Raw genomic sequence first — 18,218 nt, forward strand, 5'->3', positions numbered from 1 at the left:
GGCAATTAGTGGGCTCATTTCAGTCCCCACAACTGTGCTGAAAAGAAAGTATTTATGATGGCACAATGAACAGCTGAAAGATTAAATAACATTTGCCTTTTGAAAAGAAAATGACTTCTAGCTAAATGGGCAATTTTTGATTATTCTCAAACAAGCTTAGAGTAGTTGGTTTTTAAAATTCAAGAAAGGAAAATGAGTCATTTTTAGGTGAAAGAATCAAATAAAACTTGACACAGTCATGCAAATGGCTGATGTTTTATTGCAAAATATGTAAATTTGTTATACCCTTAACAATGGCGGGCGCCTGAGGTCAGGGCAGATTGCTACTAACTAGACACTAGTCCCGACACGGTTACCTCTAGATTGCCTCATCCCCGGATGCGCGCGGTGGAAGGCTTTTAAGGTTTTCTTGAAGACTGAATTGCATCAAGTCAAATGAAGCATACTTTTAATGACATCACATGACACGCATTTAGCTCCACAAAATGGCTGCGAGCGGTGATTGGCAGACATGTTTATAAAGGTCCTGACATGTTTTCAAGATTACTTGGCATTCGATTTAAATCTTAGGTGACAGTATAGCGCGTTTATTTCACAAAGTATGTTTAATTAACAGCACAAGTCTCAAGGCAGCAGGATGTCAGTTTGGATAGGCGTCCTTTGTTAGTTTTCTTTACATGTGAAGTGTGGAACTGAGGTCTGTCTCAAAGCGCCATCCAGCTAAGGGCCGCGCCTGAGAGCCAATTCAGGTTTTGTTTGCATATTTCATGCACGCATGACATCTTTCCTGCTTGGGACGTGCGCGCTTTACTTGTCAACTAACCTCCTTAATACAAAGCAGTCTACTGGCCTCATATGTGTCACCTTCACAGGGCTGTTTTTTTTCAGGCATCAACACAAAGCAGGACGGGGCGTGTAGTTTTCACTTTTCCCATTATTCACACCGGCTTACACACGCCCCAGCATGCAAGTAGTGTAGAGCGTGTTCTCTTTGCAGTGGCTCAGCGCCCTGTTCTTGAAGGTGTACTGGGCTGGGATAAGCATACTTTCAAAGAGTGATGTGGGATGCAGCTGGGTCCTGAGAACACACGTATACTATGAATGACTTTCCTAATGGATACAGGGATGTTGTTTTAGATCCTGGGTGCACAGATGGAAAAGGCCTGTTGCCTTCTTTGTACTTGTGCTGAGGACCACCCGAGACTGCGAGTTGTCTGCAGGCTATGAAAGGGTGCTGGGCGTGATTGCTTTTTAACTGATGCAACAGGATTTTAAAATGGTGCAGCCTGGCAATGGACATCCAGTGGATTGCCATCATGATGGGGGTGATTTGATCATATTTCTTCAGGTCCTGGATAAAGTGTGCTACCTCGTGTAGGATGCCCTCAATGGGGCCAATGTGGAGTCCGGAGGCTATGGATTAGGATGTTACAGCCACCCTACTCCATAAACTCCTTCTCCACCCCTGGGTTGGAAATGATAATATTTCAATTAGAAACCACCTCCAATCTAACCTGGAAGGGGGCGTTGGTATATCGGCCACCCGGCGAAAAAAAAGATTTTAGTTAGAAACTCATGGAACGGCCAGCCCCTCATATCTTAGCAGCAGATCATTTTCTGCACTTGGGGGACTTTTATTACCATGTAGATAACCAATCCAACCCCAATTCCACTCTTGGCAGAAATGGAATCCCTTGGGCTTTACCAAAAGGTATTACGTCCCACCCATATAGCTGGGCACACCATTGATTTAGTATTCACTGATGCCCCGGACGTAGTGGTTAACCCACCTGTGGCCCAGGTGTGGACTGATCATTTCTCCTTAGAGTTTCTTTTAGCGGGCCAGAAACCTATTCGTGCCCCTCGTGATGCCATGAAACTCACAAGACCTTGGAGAAAGGTGGTTCCCTCCACCCTTTACCCCTCTTGATATAATGGACTATTACGACATTTATCTTGCATTAAAAGCATTTGAGGTCTCATTTATACAGGCCTTAGATACCATTGCTCTGCTGAAATTATGCAAAATAAAAAGGAAAAACCCTCCTGCTCCCTGGTATACAGAATCCCTAAAAAAGGAGAAATCTGCATGTAGAAAACTGGAACGTAAATGGAGAAAATTAGACAAGGGAAAATTTGCTTACAAAACAGCCTTAAGGATCTAAAAAACTGTAATATTGCCAGAAGGACCCATGTAGCAGACAGAATTATTTCTCCTAAGAATTCCCCAAAAGAGCATTTTAAAATCTTAAATGAACTCATGAATCCGAGCATTTGCAGTTCTGTTACACCTGTATCTCAGCTGCACTGTGATAATCTTGCAGTGCACTTCACACAAAAGATTAATATTATCTACAACTCCTTCTCAAATAATGTGATACCAATAACATTAGAACCACCGGAAGTAAAGGTTAATTCTCAATCTCCTAAAATGGAATTTTTCAACCCTGTCAATGCTGACCAAGTACAGGTCCGAAAAAAACAATTAAAACCAGATCCCCGTTGGACCTTTCCCCCTCTAAGTTATTGCCACTCTGATTCCTGTTCTGCTTGCCCCTATTACAGACCTATGTAAAATCTCTCATTACATTTGGTTACCCTACGACTTAAATAGAATACAGCCCGGATCAGACCCATTATAAAAAAATCTATAGCTGATCATATGGGTATGCTAAATTATAGACCAATATCACTACTTCTTTTTATGTCCAAAATCTTAGAGTCACTGGTGACTAATCAACTGGTTTTCTATTTTGAATCCAACTGTCTGTTGAATCCCTTTCAGTCAGGCTTCCGCACTTCTCACAGCACAAACTCAGCATTAATGGAGGTCACCGGTACCATCAAATTTGCTTAGGAAAAGGGGACATCAGCTATGTTAATTCTTTTGGCTCAATCAGCAGCTTTCAATACCATCTCCCATCAAATCTTAACTCAAAGATTGGATTGGGGGAGATTGGTCTGAAATAGGTGGAAAGTTTCTTATCAGAACGCACCCATTCAGTGCAGATGGACGCCTTCACTTCAAAACCTACAGTCCTGGACAAAATGGTGCCTCAGGCTTCAATCTTGAGCCCTACTCTTGTTATTATCTATGTGGCCCCCCCTGGCAAAGCTCATTAGGTCATGTAGTTTTGGTACCATATCCTATGCTGATGGCACTCAATTGGTCATCACTAAGGATTCTAATCCTACACTTACTAAAGTCAGATTTAAGGATTGTATGTTAAAGATCGCTTCATGGACGACTGCAAACTTTCTTCAGCTTAACACAAACAAGACAGAGATCCTTCTATTTGGGAAAGCTCATTCAGATCGGTCTGCAGACTGGTAGACATCAGAACTCGGACTACCACTGACACCTAAAAACTAAGTTAAAAATGTAGGTGTCCTATTTGATAATAATCTTTTTAAGAGCGAGCATGTGAAAAGTATTTCTGGAACATGTTTCGGCCTGATGCGCATGCTTAAGAAGGTTGTTATAATCTCCCTTCAGTTCCTTATCCTCCCAGATGGTACCTTCCTTCCCCCCCCCCCCCTCCTCCCTCCGCTTGGTACAATCGTAATATGGGTTTGGAAGTGCACGTTAGAATGTTGACAGTGAGAACTGAGGAGCGCCAGGCTAGGCACCTTGAGATTTGAATAAACCTTCTTTTACACCAAGGTTTATGTTTTTATTCATTTCTCAACAATTTTGGCGACGAGGATGGGATAGATGGGTTAAAATGCTTCATTCATATTTAATTGCGATAGGAGGTGAAAAATCACCATCACCATCATCATCAGTATCAGCCAGGTCCTCGTAAATTTTCCTTCCTTGCGTGCCCAAATTATGCAATAATATATGTTGTTTCCTGACTTGGGAAAACTTTTCACCTCCTATCGCAATTAAATATGAATGAAGCATTTTAACCAATCTATCCCATGGGATTTCTGGCTCCCCTTCATCGTTCAGGAAAGGAGGCGTTTGATTCATATTAGTAATAGACATTTGCGCACCCAGGTAAATATAGGGCTGAAAGAAAAGTAAGGGACCCCCAGAAAAACAGGATAAGAGATGTATACTACGGTAAGTAGCAACAAATGAAGAGTGATTGCTCTAATGCGAATTAAGTCTTACAGAACAATAAAGTCAAAAACAGGAGGAAAATATGCTCCAGAAAATGGTCTGAAGAGATTTTTTTCTTTTTTTTCCCTTTTTTTTGAAAAGTTACTGCAGGCAAGCTGTGTCTATCAGCGTGAATAGACAAAATTTCCAATTTCTGCGCTATACTATGAAACACCATAAAAAGAGTTCCTCCAAAACATAAGAGGGCGGGGAAAAAAAAAAAACTCAGAGCAAAAATTGTCAATGAGAAGCACAGTTCTGGGAAGCGCTGTAAAGAAGCTTAAGAGCAAAATGAGACAAAACGCTTCCTCAAAAGAAACACCAGCAAACACTGCTCACAAAGTTATTTTAACAGCACAATTTAAGGTGCTACTGAACACTACCTTACTGAGGAGGAAAAGAAGAGAAGCGCGCTCCCACTCCCAAGTTGACTGAAAACACGGAGCTTTTGAAGGATGGAAAGGACGATGACAGAACAGACGCAGCTCCAAAGGACTACGAAATGGATGAGATCACGCGATGGCCAAGAACACTACATTCATGAGGCGAGTTGCGTGAAGAAATGCGCCCCATCGGTGACTGAGAGACACTCCTCCCATGACAGGGAACGCTTCTCACTACCTCGATGACAGGGAAGACGCTGCACCACAGGTCCAACGATGATCACAATCTCCGGAGAAGCAATGCAAATGCTCCGAAGATAGACACTGCCACAGGCAGTGTGACGAGCGAGAGCAGCCGATCCTCCCTACCGCGATGACAGGGGAGACGCTGCACCACAGGTCCGACGCTGATCACAATCTTCAGAGAGGCAAAGCAAATGCTCCGAAGATAGACACTACCTCCAGGCAGTGCGACGTGCGAAAGCAGCCGATCCGGAAGACAGCAGGTTCCAACAGCTCTTCACTCTTTTGAAGTACACGGACCACAGGCTACAGGAAAGCTCCTTCAGATGAAAGGTCGCAAGGCTAGGCACCTTGAGATTTGAATAAACCTTCTTTTACACCAAGGTTTATGTTTTTATTCATTTCTTAACAAAGGTGTTTCAGTGGACCCCTTTGCATGAGAGGAGAACCCTAGTCCACGCTCTGATAGTGAGTCACCTTGACTATGGGAGCGCCCTAATGGTGGGTGTGAATGAAGGCCTCTTTTCCAGACTTCAGGTGGTGCAGAATACAGCAGCACGCCTTATCCACAATCTTCCTCCACGATACCCATTAGAACCCTTCATTGGTTGCCTGTAAAAAAAGCGTGCACTCTTCAAACTTTTTGTTTGGTTTGTAAAACTTTGCATGGAAAGGGACCTTGTTATCTGAAAAACAAACTACAGCCGTATAGCCCAGTTAGCCAGCTTAGATCCCATGATCCACTACTGCTGTGCCTCAAACGTATCCATATGACTAGATTTGGGAGCCAATCCTTCTAATTTCTAGCTCCGTATCACTGGAATTGGCTGCCTTTGTCCATACTTTCTATCCCTGATCTTATTCTCATCAAAACTTCTGAAAATCTGGTGGTTTAATCTTCAAGCTCGATATTGTACTACAAACTGTCCTCCACGGAGATGGCGCGGAGAGAGATTCCCTCGGGATGATTTGTGCGCCTAAGAAATAAATAAAATAAAATAAATAAATAAGATGCAAGAATGCTTGAACAGCCGGTCTGAAGTTGCTTTGTAGAATAAATGGTTTAACTTTCTTCAGAAGAAATAGCAGGTAACAGACTGTCTTTGTTTTTGGGTGAATTTCCAGAAATGTCATATTTATGCATGTGAGTAGCCATGGAAAACTATGACTGTTGAAGTTTTCTAGAAATACTCCAGATGATCCTCATGAAGATCATAAAAGTCAGAAAATTGTTTCAAACTCAAATTCAGACTCAGAGTGAATTTCCATATCACCTACAATATGTGTGAATTGAGCTGTCTGAGTGAAACCCTTACACTTTCTTGAAATTATTTTTCGAAAACAGTTAAAGGCTAGGGAATGTCCCACTTTGTTATTGACTACAGTAAATGTCTACATTCCTCTAGTAGCACCTGAAAAACGTGATGTTAATGAAAAACCTAGCCTCCTGGCAAAGATTGACGATTAATTTGTTTGTGCTAAAACATTAATGAGTGATACTGGACACTTAGTTTTGTACCTATTGTAGCTATTGTTGTATACGAGAGCATCTATGAGAGCATCAGCCCAGGAGGCCTTGACAGTCAACTGCTAATGCAAATTCAAAAAGATCCTATAAATACACTATAACCACTAAGGGATTAGGTTTGGACTTTCATATGGCAAGTTATGTGGTGTTATGCTATGCTAAAGGGCATTTATAAAGCGTGTGTTGTCTTGTCACTATCACATCAAAAAGCGTAGCACAGAAGTCATGAGATTATACATAAGTATCAAAAGACTGCTTAAAAAGCCAGGTCTTTAATATTTTTCTAAACGTTGCCAGTTTTTGATTGAGCAGATCTAAGCTGGAAGAGTAGTCCATTCCCTTGGTGCCAGTGTTGAAAATCTACACCCGCCAGTCCTTAATTTTCAAAATCTAGGCATCACCAAAAGGTTAGCAGTAACTAATGGGAGAGCTCTCCCTGTAACATATCAAAGGAAACCGTCTAGGGCAACTCCCTGGAAGTTAGGCAACATATTTTGAATTTAATACGCTGTCTGATCGGCAGCCAATGAAAGCTCTTAAGGTAATGTGTAATCTCTGTTTTCTATAGGAATTCTGAAAATTAGCCTGGCTGCGGTGTTCTGGATCCGTTGAACTCTTTTTCAATCACAATCTTCGAAGCCAAAATACATATTCTTTTTACATAGTCCAACTTTTCACTGATAGCAGCGACAGTAATAGTCTTCATAGCTTCAAAAGAAATAAAAGGTTGAATCTTCCTAATGGTTCGCAAAATAAAAGGGATAATACAAGGAGATAAACAATGGGAATTTAGTTAGAGTTTGATTAGAATCTAGAGAAAATGTGGCATGAAACTTGGCTGCCACGTGCCTGATGTAATAGGACTTTGTCTTGTCACATTGTTGAAAACTGGTGGTTGACATCAATCACTGTGAAATAGGAAACTAGAAAACAACTGGGCTTTAAGCTCCCGCCAACCCAGAGAGACACATATCCTAAAAATAGGCACGCCTGTGATTTACTGCCTTTTCTTATATATGGATGTAGGCGGTCTTCTTACTAAGCGGAGTCAGTGCTTTTCTCACTGCCTGATTACTGCTGTTGCCAGACCTCAGAGAGCACATTCACTCATTAGTTCCCAAGACCAGACATGCAGTCACTCTCCTCCTTTCTGTTTGCAACATAGGACGACCTAGCATAATCCTAAGCCTCCAGCATTCCCTGGTCCTTTGTGGAGCATTTTCATTGCCAGAAAGACACTTTCAAAGAGAGCCGCCATCCAAAGTCTACAAGGCTATGGAACTGTCAATAGTCCTTGACAATGCACAGCACCTGCAGAAGAGTTCTATGCCCCCGATAAACCCCTACTTCGAGAACCCTTGAGGCAAACCCACTGCTTGTATCAAGTGGGTACTTTTTTCAGCCTCTAGAGGTGCTTTCTACCGCCTGTGTTTTTTTAATTAGCTTGTACCTTCCCTGCTGCTCAGCCAGGATGAGTGCTGGAGTGCTTGGTGATGTAATGGAATGTTTGAGTGTCTGGTGACGTGTAGAGTGTCAGTTGGAGTGTGTGGGCAGAGCAGCAAGGAGGCTGCTCCTGGTGGGGCTATCTGCTATGTACTTACCAGCTATTTAACTGAAACTTACCATCTTAATAACTTGTAACTAAGTCTTAATGAGCCTTCTTCATATCTTCATATCATACTCTAGGGCTACCTGGACTTCCTTCCTATACAACACTGGAAACGATTTGGAGAAAGAACGTGCGTGTTGTGGGAAATTGAGGGAACTGAAGTGAAGAAACTTGAAGCTTGAAGGAAGAGAAACATACTACTAGCCCCACCAGTGTCCTTTATCATCTAGACAGTCTGCAGTCTGGGGCGTTTGACCTTCTTTACATCAATGGACTTGATGAACTGATGACAACAAGCCTACTTGCCTGTTTGCCCTGAAGTGCTAAAACAGATGTAAATACGTATGGGAACACAAGGAGTAGCCTGCATTCTTCTGAATTTTGGAAAATTCATTTGGAGGCACGTTAATGATCGTGTTATTGACTCCAGTCACAGAAGTCAATAGGAGAGACCTAGCAGCATTATAGTCTACTTGTGATCAGCTGAGCTGGATTGGTAGCAACTTAATTTTGTTCCAGTTTATTATCTGATTAAACAGGCCTGGATATTGGTGAAATTGTTTCAATGACCCCCTTTGACTGTGAGACATCGCAGTGATTGTCTTTACATTTACATTCTGCTTTGGGAGGCGGCGTGCGCAGGAGCATGTGCGATTCAGCCAGTGCAGCTTTTGTATTTGAAATTGCCTGCGCGGCCGTGTGGCGTTGCCACCCGAGGCAACGATTGACCCTCGGCAGCATTGGTTAAAGGCAGACTTGGGTCACGTAGCTTCACTGGCTCACCAGTTGTGCGGGTTTGAAATTTTAAAATACGTGCTCCCACCTTCGCGAGCAGAACTGTCAAAGCTGAAGTTGCCTTGGAGGTGCCGCTGTTATGTCATGAAAGGCAGTGGACGCTCTGTGTAGCCAAGCTGAGGTAGCCAGGTGCAAGGTGAGCCATCATCTCTACGTTATTTCCTACCTTGTTGAAGGCGCGTGTGCAACCGCATGTGGAATGTCACAGTTAATTGATTTGCCCAGTTTGTGAAGGCCACTGTCTGATGCTTAGAATACTGACAGGTCTGGAAGTACACTGGGCCCTTTGTTGTAACGCAGCGCATTGATGGACACCACAGAGTGTAAAGACTACAATGCAGAGCAGCGGGACTCTTTTGTTGTGACGCTCTACCATTACGTTTCTGGTTGCCCCACGTAGCAATATTGGATCTGGCTGCAGTGGGATTTACTTACACCTGTGCCCATGTATCATCGTCTTTTAACATTTTCACCACAGGAGTATCAGGGATGCGACAGGAGCGGGTGAGAGGTCACTTACTGGAGACATTAAGTATCACTGCTGGTAACTGTCCTGTTCTTTCAAGAAATGCTGCCATAGTGTTTCTTTTTAGTCATCATGAATTTGCTGCCAATTGTATACTGTTGTAGGCCATGCTTAATTTGATGCCATGGTTTTTTTTTGCCATGTTTTGTCTGAGTGCGTTGTTATGTATGCCATGCTGTTTTATTGATACTATCATTAATTTCTTGCCTAAGTGTGCAATATCATGCTTGTGTGGGGGTCTAGGGTTTTTACCCCTGGTCATTTAAGGTGGGTAACCTGTATTATGTTGAATGCTGTTAAGCTGTAAGGGTCACGTACCCTGGTGTTCGTTACCTGATGTGTATGGTTCTGTCAGGTGTTCAGAGTTTGTACTGTGTTGTAGGGTGAGTACCCTGGTACTGAGTTGTAGGGTCATGTACCCTAGTGCTGTGCTGTGTGGTGTAGGGTCAAGTGCGGTATTGTAGGGTTATGTACCATAGTGCTGTGTTGCAGGGTTGTTTACCCTATTGATGCGTTGTAGGGTTGTGTACACTAGTGCTGCGTTGTAGGGTCTTGTACTCTGAGATGCATTGCCTGAGACTTTAGATCCCATCAGGCAAACCAGTATGTGTGTGCGTTGTAGGGTCATGTCCCCTGAAGTGCATTGTGATGTAAGCAAAGACTTCAGGGACACGAAGGTCGTTTACAGGTAAGCAGGTGTGGATTTATTCAGATATCAGCAAACAGCAACCTCTCTCCAGCTGGCCAGACACATAACTGCCAAGCATGGAATACAGCTTAATAGATAAACACTCTAAGAACACCCTACAGCTTCTAGAGTGATAGAAGGGGAAAGGACACAAAGGAAGGGCTACCAAAACAGACAGATAAGTATTTACAACACATCTTCTCCCTTACAGATGAATTTGGATAAAGATTAGACTAAAAGCTAGAACAAAAATAAATAAAACATGACTAAACTACAACACCAAATATAATGTTCCAGCCACTACTATTAACACAAATAATCATTCAAATACGCAGGAGGTCTGCGAGGTCTAGCATTTCTGGATTCTACAGGCGAAGAACATTCTTGAATGTTGACACTCTGAAAAGCATCACCACCACCCTCCTCCCGCAGAGAACTCGAAGAAGAGGATGGAGTGATGTCACATGGAATAGATAACATATACCCCGAGTTAGACACAGGGTCCAAGTCACCCTTAGTAGAAGTATCACCCACACCAAACTTTTGATACAATGCCACTCTCCTCAGATTCCACCTGTCACCATTATCTAGTACAACGTAATTTTGAAAAGACTCCTTAACCCTATAGGGACCTCTGAAGTTATTGAGTCCCTTAGTTATTCTACCAGGTTTAACTTTCACCAAATCCCCAGGTGAAATAGACACGGTAGATGAAGGAGAACAACTCCCATTTTGAGTGTTGCCACCCCTGTTTTTGATCCAAGAAGGATTCAACTTAGTACCAGGACGTCTACCCCTCATTAATTCAAAAGGAGACTTCCCACTCGAATCATGAGAAGTAGTGCGATATGCCCATACCATATCCTGTACCATTTCGTCAGCAAAACCACCAGATGTGCACGACATTTGAATGATTCCTTTGACAACCCTGTTGGCTCTCTCACAAACCCCATTACTTTGGGGATTGTAAAGAGAAGTACGGTGATGTGTTACACCACAAGAGGATAAAAACGTGCACATACTATGTGAGGTAAGCTGAGTGCCATTATCAGTTATTAAAAAGGAAGGGCACCCCTCCTCATGGAATAAGCCCTTAAGAAATTTAATGGTGCATTCAGTAGTGATATCTCTAACAAAACTTACTGTGAGCCATTTAGAAAACAAATCAACAACTACAATAGCAAAACGTTTTTCTGAAGGAAGCTCGTTCATGGGACCAATAAAATCCAAACAAATACTATGCCATGGTTGTTCAGGAATCGATATGCAACTCTTAACTTGGGCAGCTGCAAGTTTTAATCTTTTTTCACTATCCTTGCACCAGGAACAATTCTCTACCCAAGAAGAAACCTGTGCATCCAATCCTGGCCACCAAAAATCAGCTTTTACTCTACGTTGGGTGAATGTCTGGCCCATATGGCCTTCGTGGGCCAAACTTATTAGCTTAGGTCTCAAGCTAAATGGAGGAATAAACCTGTCTCCCCTCATGAGGATATGGTCACCACAGACTGATAATTCATCAAATACTTTGACATATGGCCTAACAGAGGGTTGGACGCAGCTCTCCCTTCTAACACCCAATTTAACCATGTCCATAACATTCAACAAAACCGTATCTTTAGACATCGCGGAATGCCACTCCTCTCTATCAAATGTACCTTCGCCTAAAGCTAATACATCCTGGACCCATGCAATAGCCACGTCATCTTGGTCTTCAGACTTATCCACATTACACTCCACATCCTTAATACTCAACCTGGACAAACAATCGGCCTGTATATTACGCCAACCTTGAATATAGGAAATATCATACTGGTATTCTTGCAGCTTGGACGCAAGTCTCGCCAACCTAGGAGATCCTTTGCCAGCACCACCTGGAGATAACACTCTTACCAATGGTTTATGATCCGTCATAAGCTTAAATCTAGTACCCCAAAGATACGTCCTGAAGTACTGCACACCCCATGCTGCAGCCAAAGCTTCTTTTTCAATTACCGAGTAATTTTTCTCTGAACTTGACAAAGTGCGTGAGGCAAACGCAATAGTCCTGTCACCATCCGGATACCTTTGCAAAAGAACAGCGCCTAGACCCGTTGCACTTGCGTCAACCATCAGAATAGAAGGGCGTTTTATGTCAAAAGACGCCAACACTTTCGCCCCACACAATTCACTCTTAATGGCGTTAAAGCACTCTGTGTGAGAACTATCCCAAACATACTTAACACCTTTTTTTAAAAGAAGTCTTAATGTCAATGTTTTGTCTGAAAAATTTTCCACAAACTTTGAATAAAATTCAATAAGTCCCATGAAGGAGCGAAGTTGATCCTTATCTACAGGACAAGGCGCTGAACGTATCGCTTCCAACACATTTTTTTTTGGTTTAACGCCTTGTGCTGAGATCTCATACCCTAAATATTCAATTTGTTGCACCAAAAATAAACACTTCTCCTTGCGTAATGTTAGCCCCGCACTCTCAACCCTGTGTAACACCTCTTTTAGAACGTAATTGTGGTCCTCGATGGTTTCACCGAAGATCAAGATATCATCCTGAAAGAAGACTGCCTTCGTAATACCTTTAAACAATTCAGTTACCATCCGTTGAAAAACACTGGCAGCCGAGGTTAATCCAAAAGGAAGCCTAGTGAATTGGAAAGTGCCCTCTGTGGTAATGAATGCAGTCAAATTTTTTGATTCGTCATGTAAGCGAATCTGGTGGTATGCACTTTTAAGATCTAGTTTGGAGAAATATTTTGCACCATTAAGGGTAGAAACCAACTCACCAATATTGGGTAGGGGAAAGGTATCTGCTATGACATTCTTGTTAAGGGATCTAAGGTCCACACAGAACCTAATTTTCCCATCAGATTTCCGGGAAATCACAACCGGAGAAACCCAGGTTGAAGCTTCTACTGGTTCAATAATTCCCCCTAGTTGCATTTCATTAATCAGAGATTTGACTTCATCTCTAACTGTAAGCGGAACTCTTCTGAGTTTGTGTTGGACTGGCAGTGAATTATCCTTTAACAAAATCTTATGTACATAGCCTTTCAATTCCCCTAACTCTTCTCTGAACACCCTGCTTGCTCCCTGAATTATATCCTCAATGGACACCTCATCTACTACCATCACCTGACAAGATGCTCTAGGGTTCACAATGATATGTAGATCATATTGATGAATCCATCCAAGAATAGGGGGCCCGTCCATGGCAACGTAAACTTTGCCTTGGATAGATTTGCCTGAAAAACTAATAGTCGCATCAAAATAACCTAACATGTCAATCCGTTCACCTTGGTATCCTGTGGGACAAATATCACATTGTTTTAGAGGTTTATCTACCCATTCTTCCCTGAACAGTAGTTCGGGAATTATGGTGTACCTCGAACCAGTATCAACCATCAAGGTCACCACATGACCATTAATATCAAATTCCGCCTTTGGGCGTCTTTCACGCATCTCATTGATTACATTGGTATCCGTGTCAGTTTCATTTACAATCAAAATTTTATCATTCTCTCGTCTAATCTCAATATTGTTTTCTTCCACTACCGCTACTCTCGCTTTCCCTTTATATCTGCACATTTTTGAAAAATGTCCCATTTTCCCACACTTTAAACATTCTTTGTTATTCGCAAAACAGAATTTTGCATCAGATGAGTGAGCATTACTCCCACATCTTGAGCAAAATTTTGTTGGAACCTTTACAAATTGACGTTGTCTCTCAGGAAATTTTGATTTCGATTTTAGCGCAGCGATAGATTCATCCTCCCCACATTCGCTCTCAATAAGATTCTTTTCAGACACCTCGGATACTTGTGCTTGAGCACCAGACTTTTGCAATTCCTTCATGCAAATTTCAGACTGTTCCACAACTTTAGCCAAGTCCACGGCAACCTTCAAAGACGGATTCTTGGCTGCCCAGAGTCTCTCCTGGATTTTTTTATTGTTGCACTGAACGATTAGTTGGTCCCGAATCATTTCATCTGCCATAGTCCCAAAGTTACACTTGACAGATAACTCTCTCAAACGAGACACAAAGTCATCAATCGATTCCTCAACACGTTGTTTATTTTTATAGAATTTGTACCTATTCATCACCAAGTTTTCCTCCTTTGAAAATCTAATCTCAAGTCTGGTCATTGCATCTTTGTATACATCTGGAGATGATTGACCACTAGCTTGCAGCGCTTGAGGAAGATACTTAAAAATTCTCTGTGCTTCTTTCCCTAAAGCACTTAACAACAACGCTTTTTTCCTCTTAGCTGGAAATTCTTGACCATCCATGGCATCCAGATAGTTGTCAAACATAACTATCCAATCTTCCCACGGAATTTCAGGCGTGCCAGCTTCCTTTAAAAAGGGTGGTGGGAGTGCAACAGTGACTTGCTGTGCCATATTTACGGCTTACTGTTATTAAATATTATTATTTTTTTTTAAAGTACACACACAACGGTTAAAACCCAACTGTTACTCTTCCAATTCACCACTATAATGGTCACACCTGAGATTTGTTGCCCTTTAAATTACGAGCTGGATTGAGGCCACAGGATGCACTTACTAGCGTAACACCGGTTGCTCCTAAGCGCGTTGCTGTAGTACACAAAATGAGCTCAGGACGTCATGTAACGCACCCTCTAAATTGCGTAGAAGGTAACGATTCCTTTGGCTTTAACACACTAGCGTTACGAGCGCTGAATGTTTACTTCCCGGTATCCAGGCAACCTTCCGCTGGAAGAAACCTTCACGCGAACGCTGACAAGGTTGCGTCTCTACGTAGAGAGACGATGTTGATGCCACGGTATCCAGGCAACCTTGTGAATCGGCGCATGCGTGGAGAAGGGCTTACTGTCGATGACGTGAGCACAACGCTTCTCAGCAACAGGCGAAACCAGCCAAAAACGATGAAAATTACGGAAACATCCTGCGAGGCCACAACAATGTCTCTCAGCACGCTGGATCCAATCCGCTTTTGAAAAGAAATTGCTGCCTGACGATATTCCGAACCACGCTGTAAACACTGTTGAGTCAGGATCCAGCCAGCTACTAAGATCGTCGCCAAATGATGTAAGCAAAGACTTCAGGGACACGAAGGTCGTTTACAGGTAAGCAGGTGTGGATTTATTCAGATATCAGCAAACAGCAACCTCTCTCCAGCTGGCCAGACACATAACTGCCAAGCATGGAATACAGCTTAATAGATAAACACTCTAAGAACACCCTACAGCTTCTAGAGTGATAGAAGGGGAAAGGACACAAAGGAAGGGCTACCAAAACAGACAGATAAGTATTTACAACACATTGCCTGAGACTTGAGGTCCCATCATGTGTACAGTATGAGTGTGTGTTGGAGGGTCGTGTACCCTGAAGTGCATTGCCTGAGACTTTAGCTCCCGTCAGGCATACAGTATATGTGTACATTGTAGGATTGTGTATCCTGGATTGAGTTGCCTGAGGCTTTAGGTCCCGTCAGACATACAGTTATGTGTGTGTGTGAATATATAATTTCTGTCAATAGTTTCCCTAAGGGGAGGGGAAGGGTGTGATTTTAATGTATTTTATGTCTTAGGACTATTGATCTTTTTTTTTCACCTCCAGTCCTTTGCATTAGCAATTTGATAGTTCAATCTGTACTTTCATGTCTCATACTTATGATTTTGGATAATATGTATTTCTTTTGATACTTTATATAATTTATGTCAAAGGTTTCCCTAAGGACAGGCGATGTGTAGTAACTTTAGTCATTGCTATGCACCCTTTCCTTAGTAACACCTTACCTGCTGCTCAGCCATGATGAGTACTGGAGTCATTGGTGATGTAATGGAATGCTGGTGTGCTTGGTGATGTAGTGGAATGCCTGAGTGTCTGATGAGGTGTAAAGTGTCAGTTGGAGTATGTGGGATGAGCAGCAAGGAGGCTGCTCCTGGTGGGGCTATCTGCTATGTACTTGCCAGCTATTTACCTGAAACTTACCATCTTAATAACTTGTAACTAAGTCTTAATAAACCTTCTCCATATAACCTACTATAAGGCTACCTGGACTTCCTTCCCATACAACACAGATCTCCTTTAGCTGATTCAAGGAGGGTGTTAAACCTGCCTCAGATGTTCCCAACAACCAACTTCTGAAGGAGGGAATAGAGTTCCAAGACATTTCTAACTTAGAATGTCAAACCTCTGTTCACAGGCAAAGCTTTTTGTGTACAGCTTGATCTACCCAAAGTTTCAATCCTGCTGAAAGGTCCCTTCTAAGAAGAATTAGTTAACTTTTTAACATCCTTAGTAAAATTATATGAGACACCACGGATTTACGTTATGTGAGTTATTCATATAATTTATTCTAAAATGTGTTTAATCTATTTTTATTTTTGTTTCTACATGTTTTATAATTGAACTTTTAATCATGTCTAATTATTAATGCTTTATTATTTTTAAATCAACCTTAGAGTGGACTGTAAGCTTTTTACCTCTGAATTGCTCACCTCTGAATTGCATTTTAATTGCTGATGCCTGCTTTTTCATCGCCTGTAGCAGAGTAAGGAAATACACTTTTTCTGCAGTACCCTAAGGTGAGCCAAAGTTGCTTCAAGTCAGCTTCCTCGGTTGGTGAACTATTGGAGCTCAGTTCAATTGCTTTAAGCCTGCAGCCACTCTCCACCGCTATTCCGAGGATTTTATTTTCACAAAATACTTGAAAAAAACATGCTACTTAGAGATGTTTCCCGAGTGTAAACACAAGATCCGAACAAGAATTGAGAAAGCATATAGGTCTGGATTTAATACATTAACACAAAGACAGTCATTAATGAATGTTGTTTGCATGTGCTGCAAGCACAAATGCTATTTAACATGCTAAAGCCAGACTTTTGGTTATGCCAATGGCGAGGAACAAATTAGCAAAACGGTTTGATTTCTGTGAAGAATGCATACAACTTATATAGAACTGAATGTGAGAAGCAGTGTTATTATTGACTGTACTTTTTAGATGTAAAATAGTACCACTTGTATTCCAATGAGAGCAGTTCAAAGAAGGTGGAATGATACACAAAACAGCCAATAGCATAAGGTGAGAAAGTGAAAACTCTTCTGGATGGAGCCAAAGCCCACACTATCTCTATTTTAAAGAATTGAAATCCATTGGCCATGCAGACACCTGTGTCATCAATCCAGACCTAAAACGCACTTACTGTGCAATTAGTTTCTCTGTAGGAACAATATCTGCTAAACAGACACAGTTCTAAGTCCTTTAGAGATTCTAGAAAGTACAGCACAGAGGACCTGATATTATAAATGCAGTCCTACATCTCTACAAGCAGGCAGATACCACACCCCACCTCACATCTTCCCATTTCATTTTGACCATTTCTTTCTCACCACACAGTACACACGAGAATAGTCTGTGGTTTTGTTTTAGACTTGAAACCCTCTAATTGTGCTTAGGACTTCATATCTCCTTTTTCAGGCAGAAGTGTGTCCTCCAAACAAGCTTAAAAAAAATAAGGGGCATCAACCTTGCTCAACTAACAAGTTTAGAACGTCCTTTAAAACTTAGCTCTGCATCCGGCTGGCCTTTTTACTCTCTGGACAGTTTTTGCTATGCTACGAAAGGGCTCAAACACCAGGATGGCGCAAAAAACTGCTTACTGTTTAAATACAATCATTTGATTTTGACCAGAATGATCAATTTATATTAAGTAGATTCAAAAATCGCTTAAATTAGCATTTGTTACTCTTCCCTTTTTTTTTTTTTTTACCTCAGGACTAGTTCCAGGTTTTAAGTGATAACCAAAAACAAGCTCCAAATTCACGATTTTTTCTTCATTTTCATCTTGTTCTGCTTCAGGATCCTACGCAGAAAAATATATTAAAAAAAAAAACAACTTTAATAAAGCTAGTTTTAATAATCACAAGATTAAAAATGTGATGCTTAGGAAATGTTTTATGGCTCTTCGGGTATAGCCAGACAACAAGTAATATTCAGATCTGCTAAAAGACAAGCTATAGAAACTTAAAGCAACTTTTTAACGATTATTTTTTTTAATTTTATGTTTGAAATTATACTTTTCTAGGTAACACAAGCAATTGAAAAATACATTACAATTTTAAAATAAAACAATGACATAAATAAATGAGTAAATACAATTTTTATTGATGCTGAAGATCGAATGATTGGTGATAATGAAAAACATGTTTTGTGGGGCTAGTGATACCTCACATATTGTGATTAGTAAAGCGCCTATAGTGTGTCACATGCCACAAGAGATCTTCAGAGAATGTATGAGATTGCTACTGAGGAGTGAGATAAAAATGCCACATAAGGTTCAGATCAATGGCACGCAGG

General features: G+C 41.5%; 1 protein-coding gene across 3 annotated transcripts in view; it reads right to left on the reverse strand.

Annotated features, from left to right (window-relative positions):
* MAP3K20 (mitogen-activated protein kinase kinase kinase 20) overlaps nucleotides 1-18,218 on the reverse strand; it is an 839,253-nt gene that overhangs the window by 86,477 nt on the left and 734,558 nt on the right. For all 3 annotated transcript variants that reach the window (XM_085645276.1, XM_085645278.1, XM_085645277.1), the window contains exon 16: nucleotides 17,632-17,724. In XM_085645276.1, coding sequence (XP_085501402.1) covers nucleotides 17,632-17,724 — 93 coding nt within the window. The remainder of the gene's footprint in view (nucleotides 1-17,631; nucleotides 17,725-18,218) is intronic.

The sequence above is a fragment of the Triturus cristatus genome, chromosome 3_1 (assembly GCF_964204655.1).
Source record: "Triturus cristatus chromosome 3_1, aTriCri1.1, whole genome shotgun sequence".
NCBI lineage: Eukaryota > Metazoa > Chordata > Amphibia > Caudata > Salamandridae > Triturus > Triturus cristatus.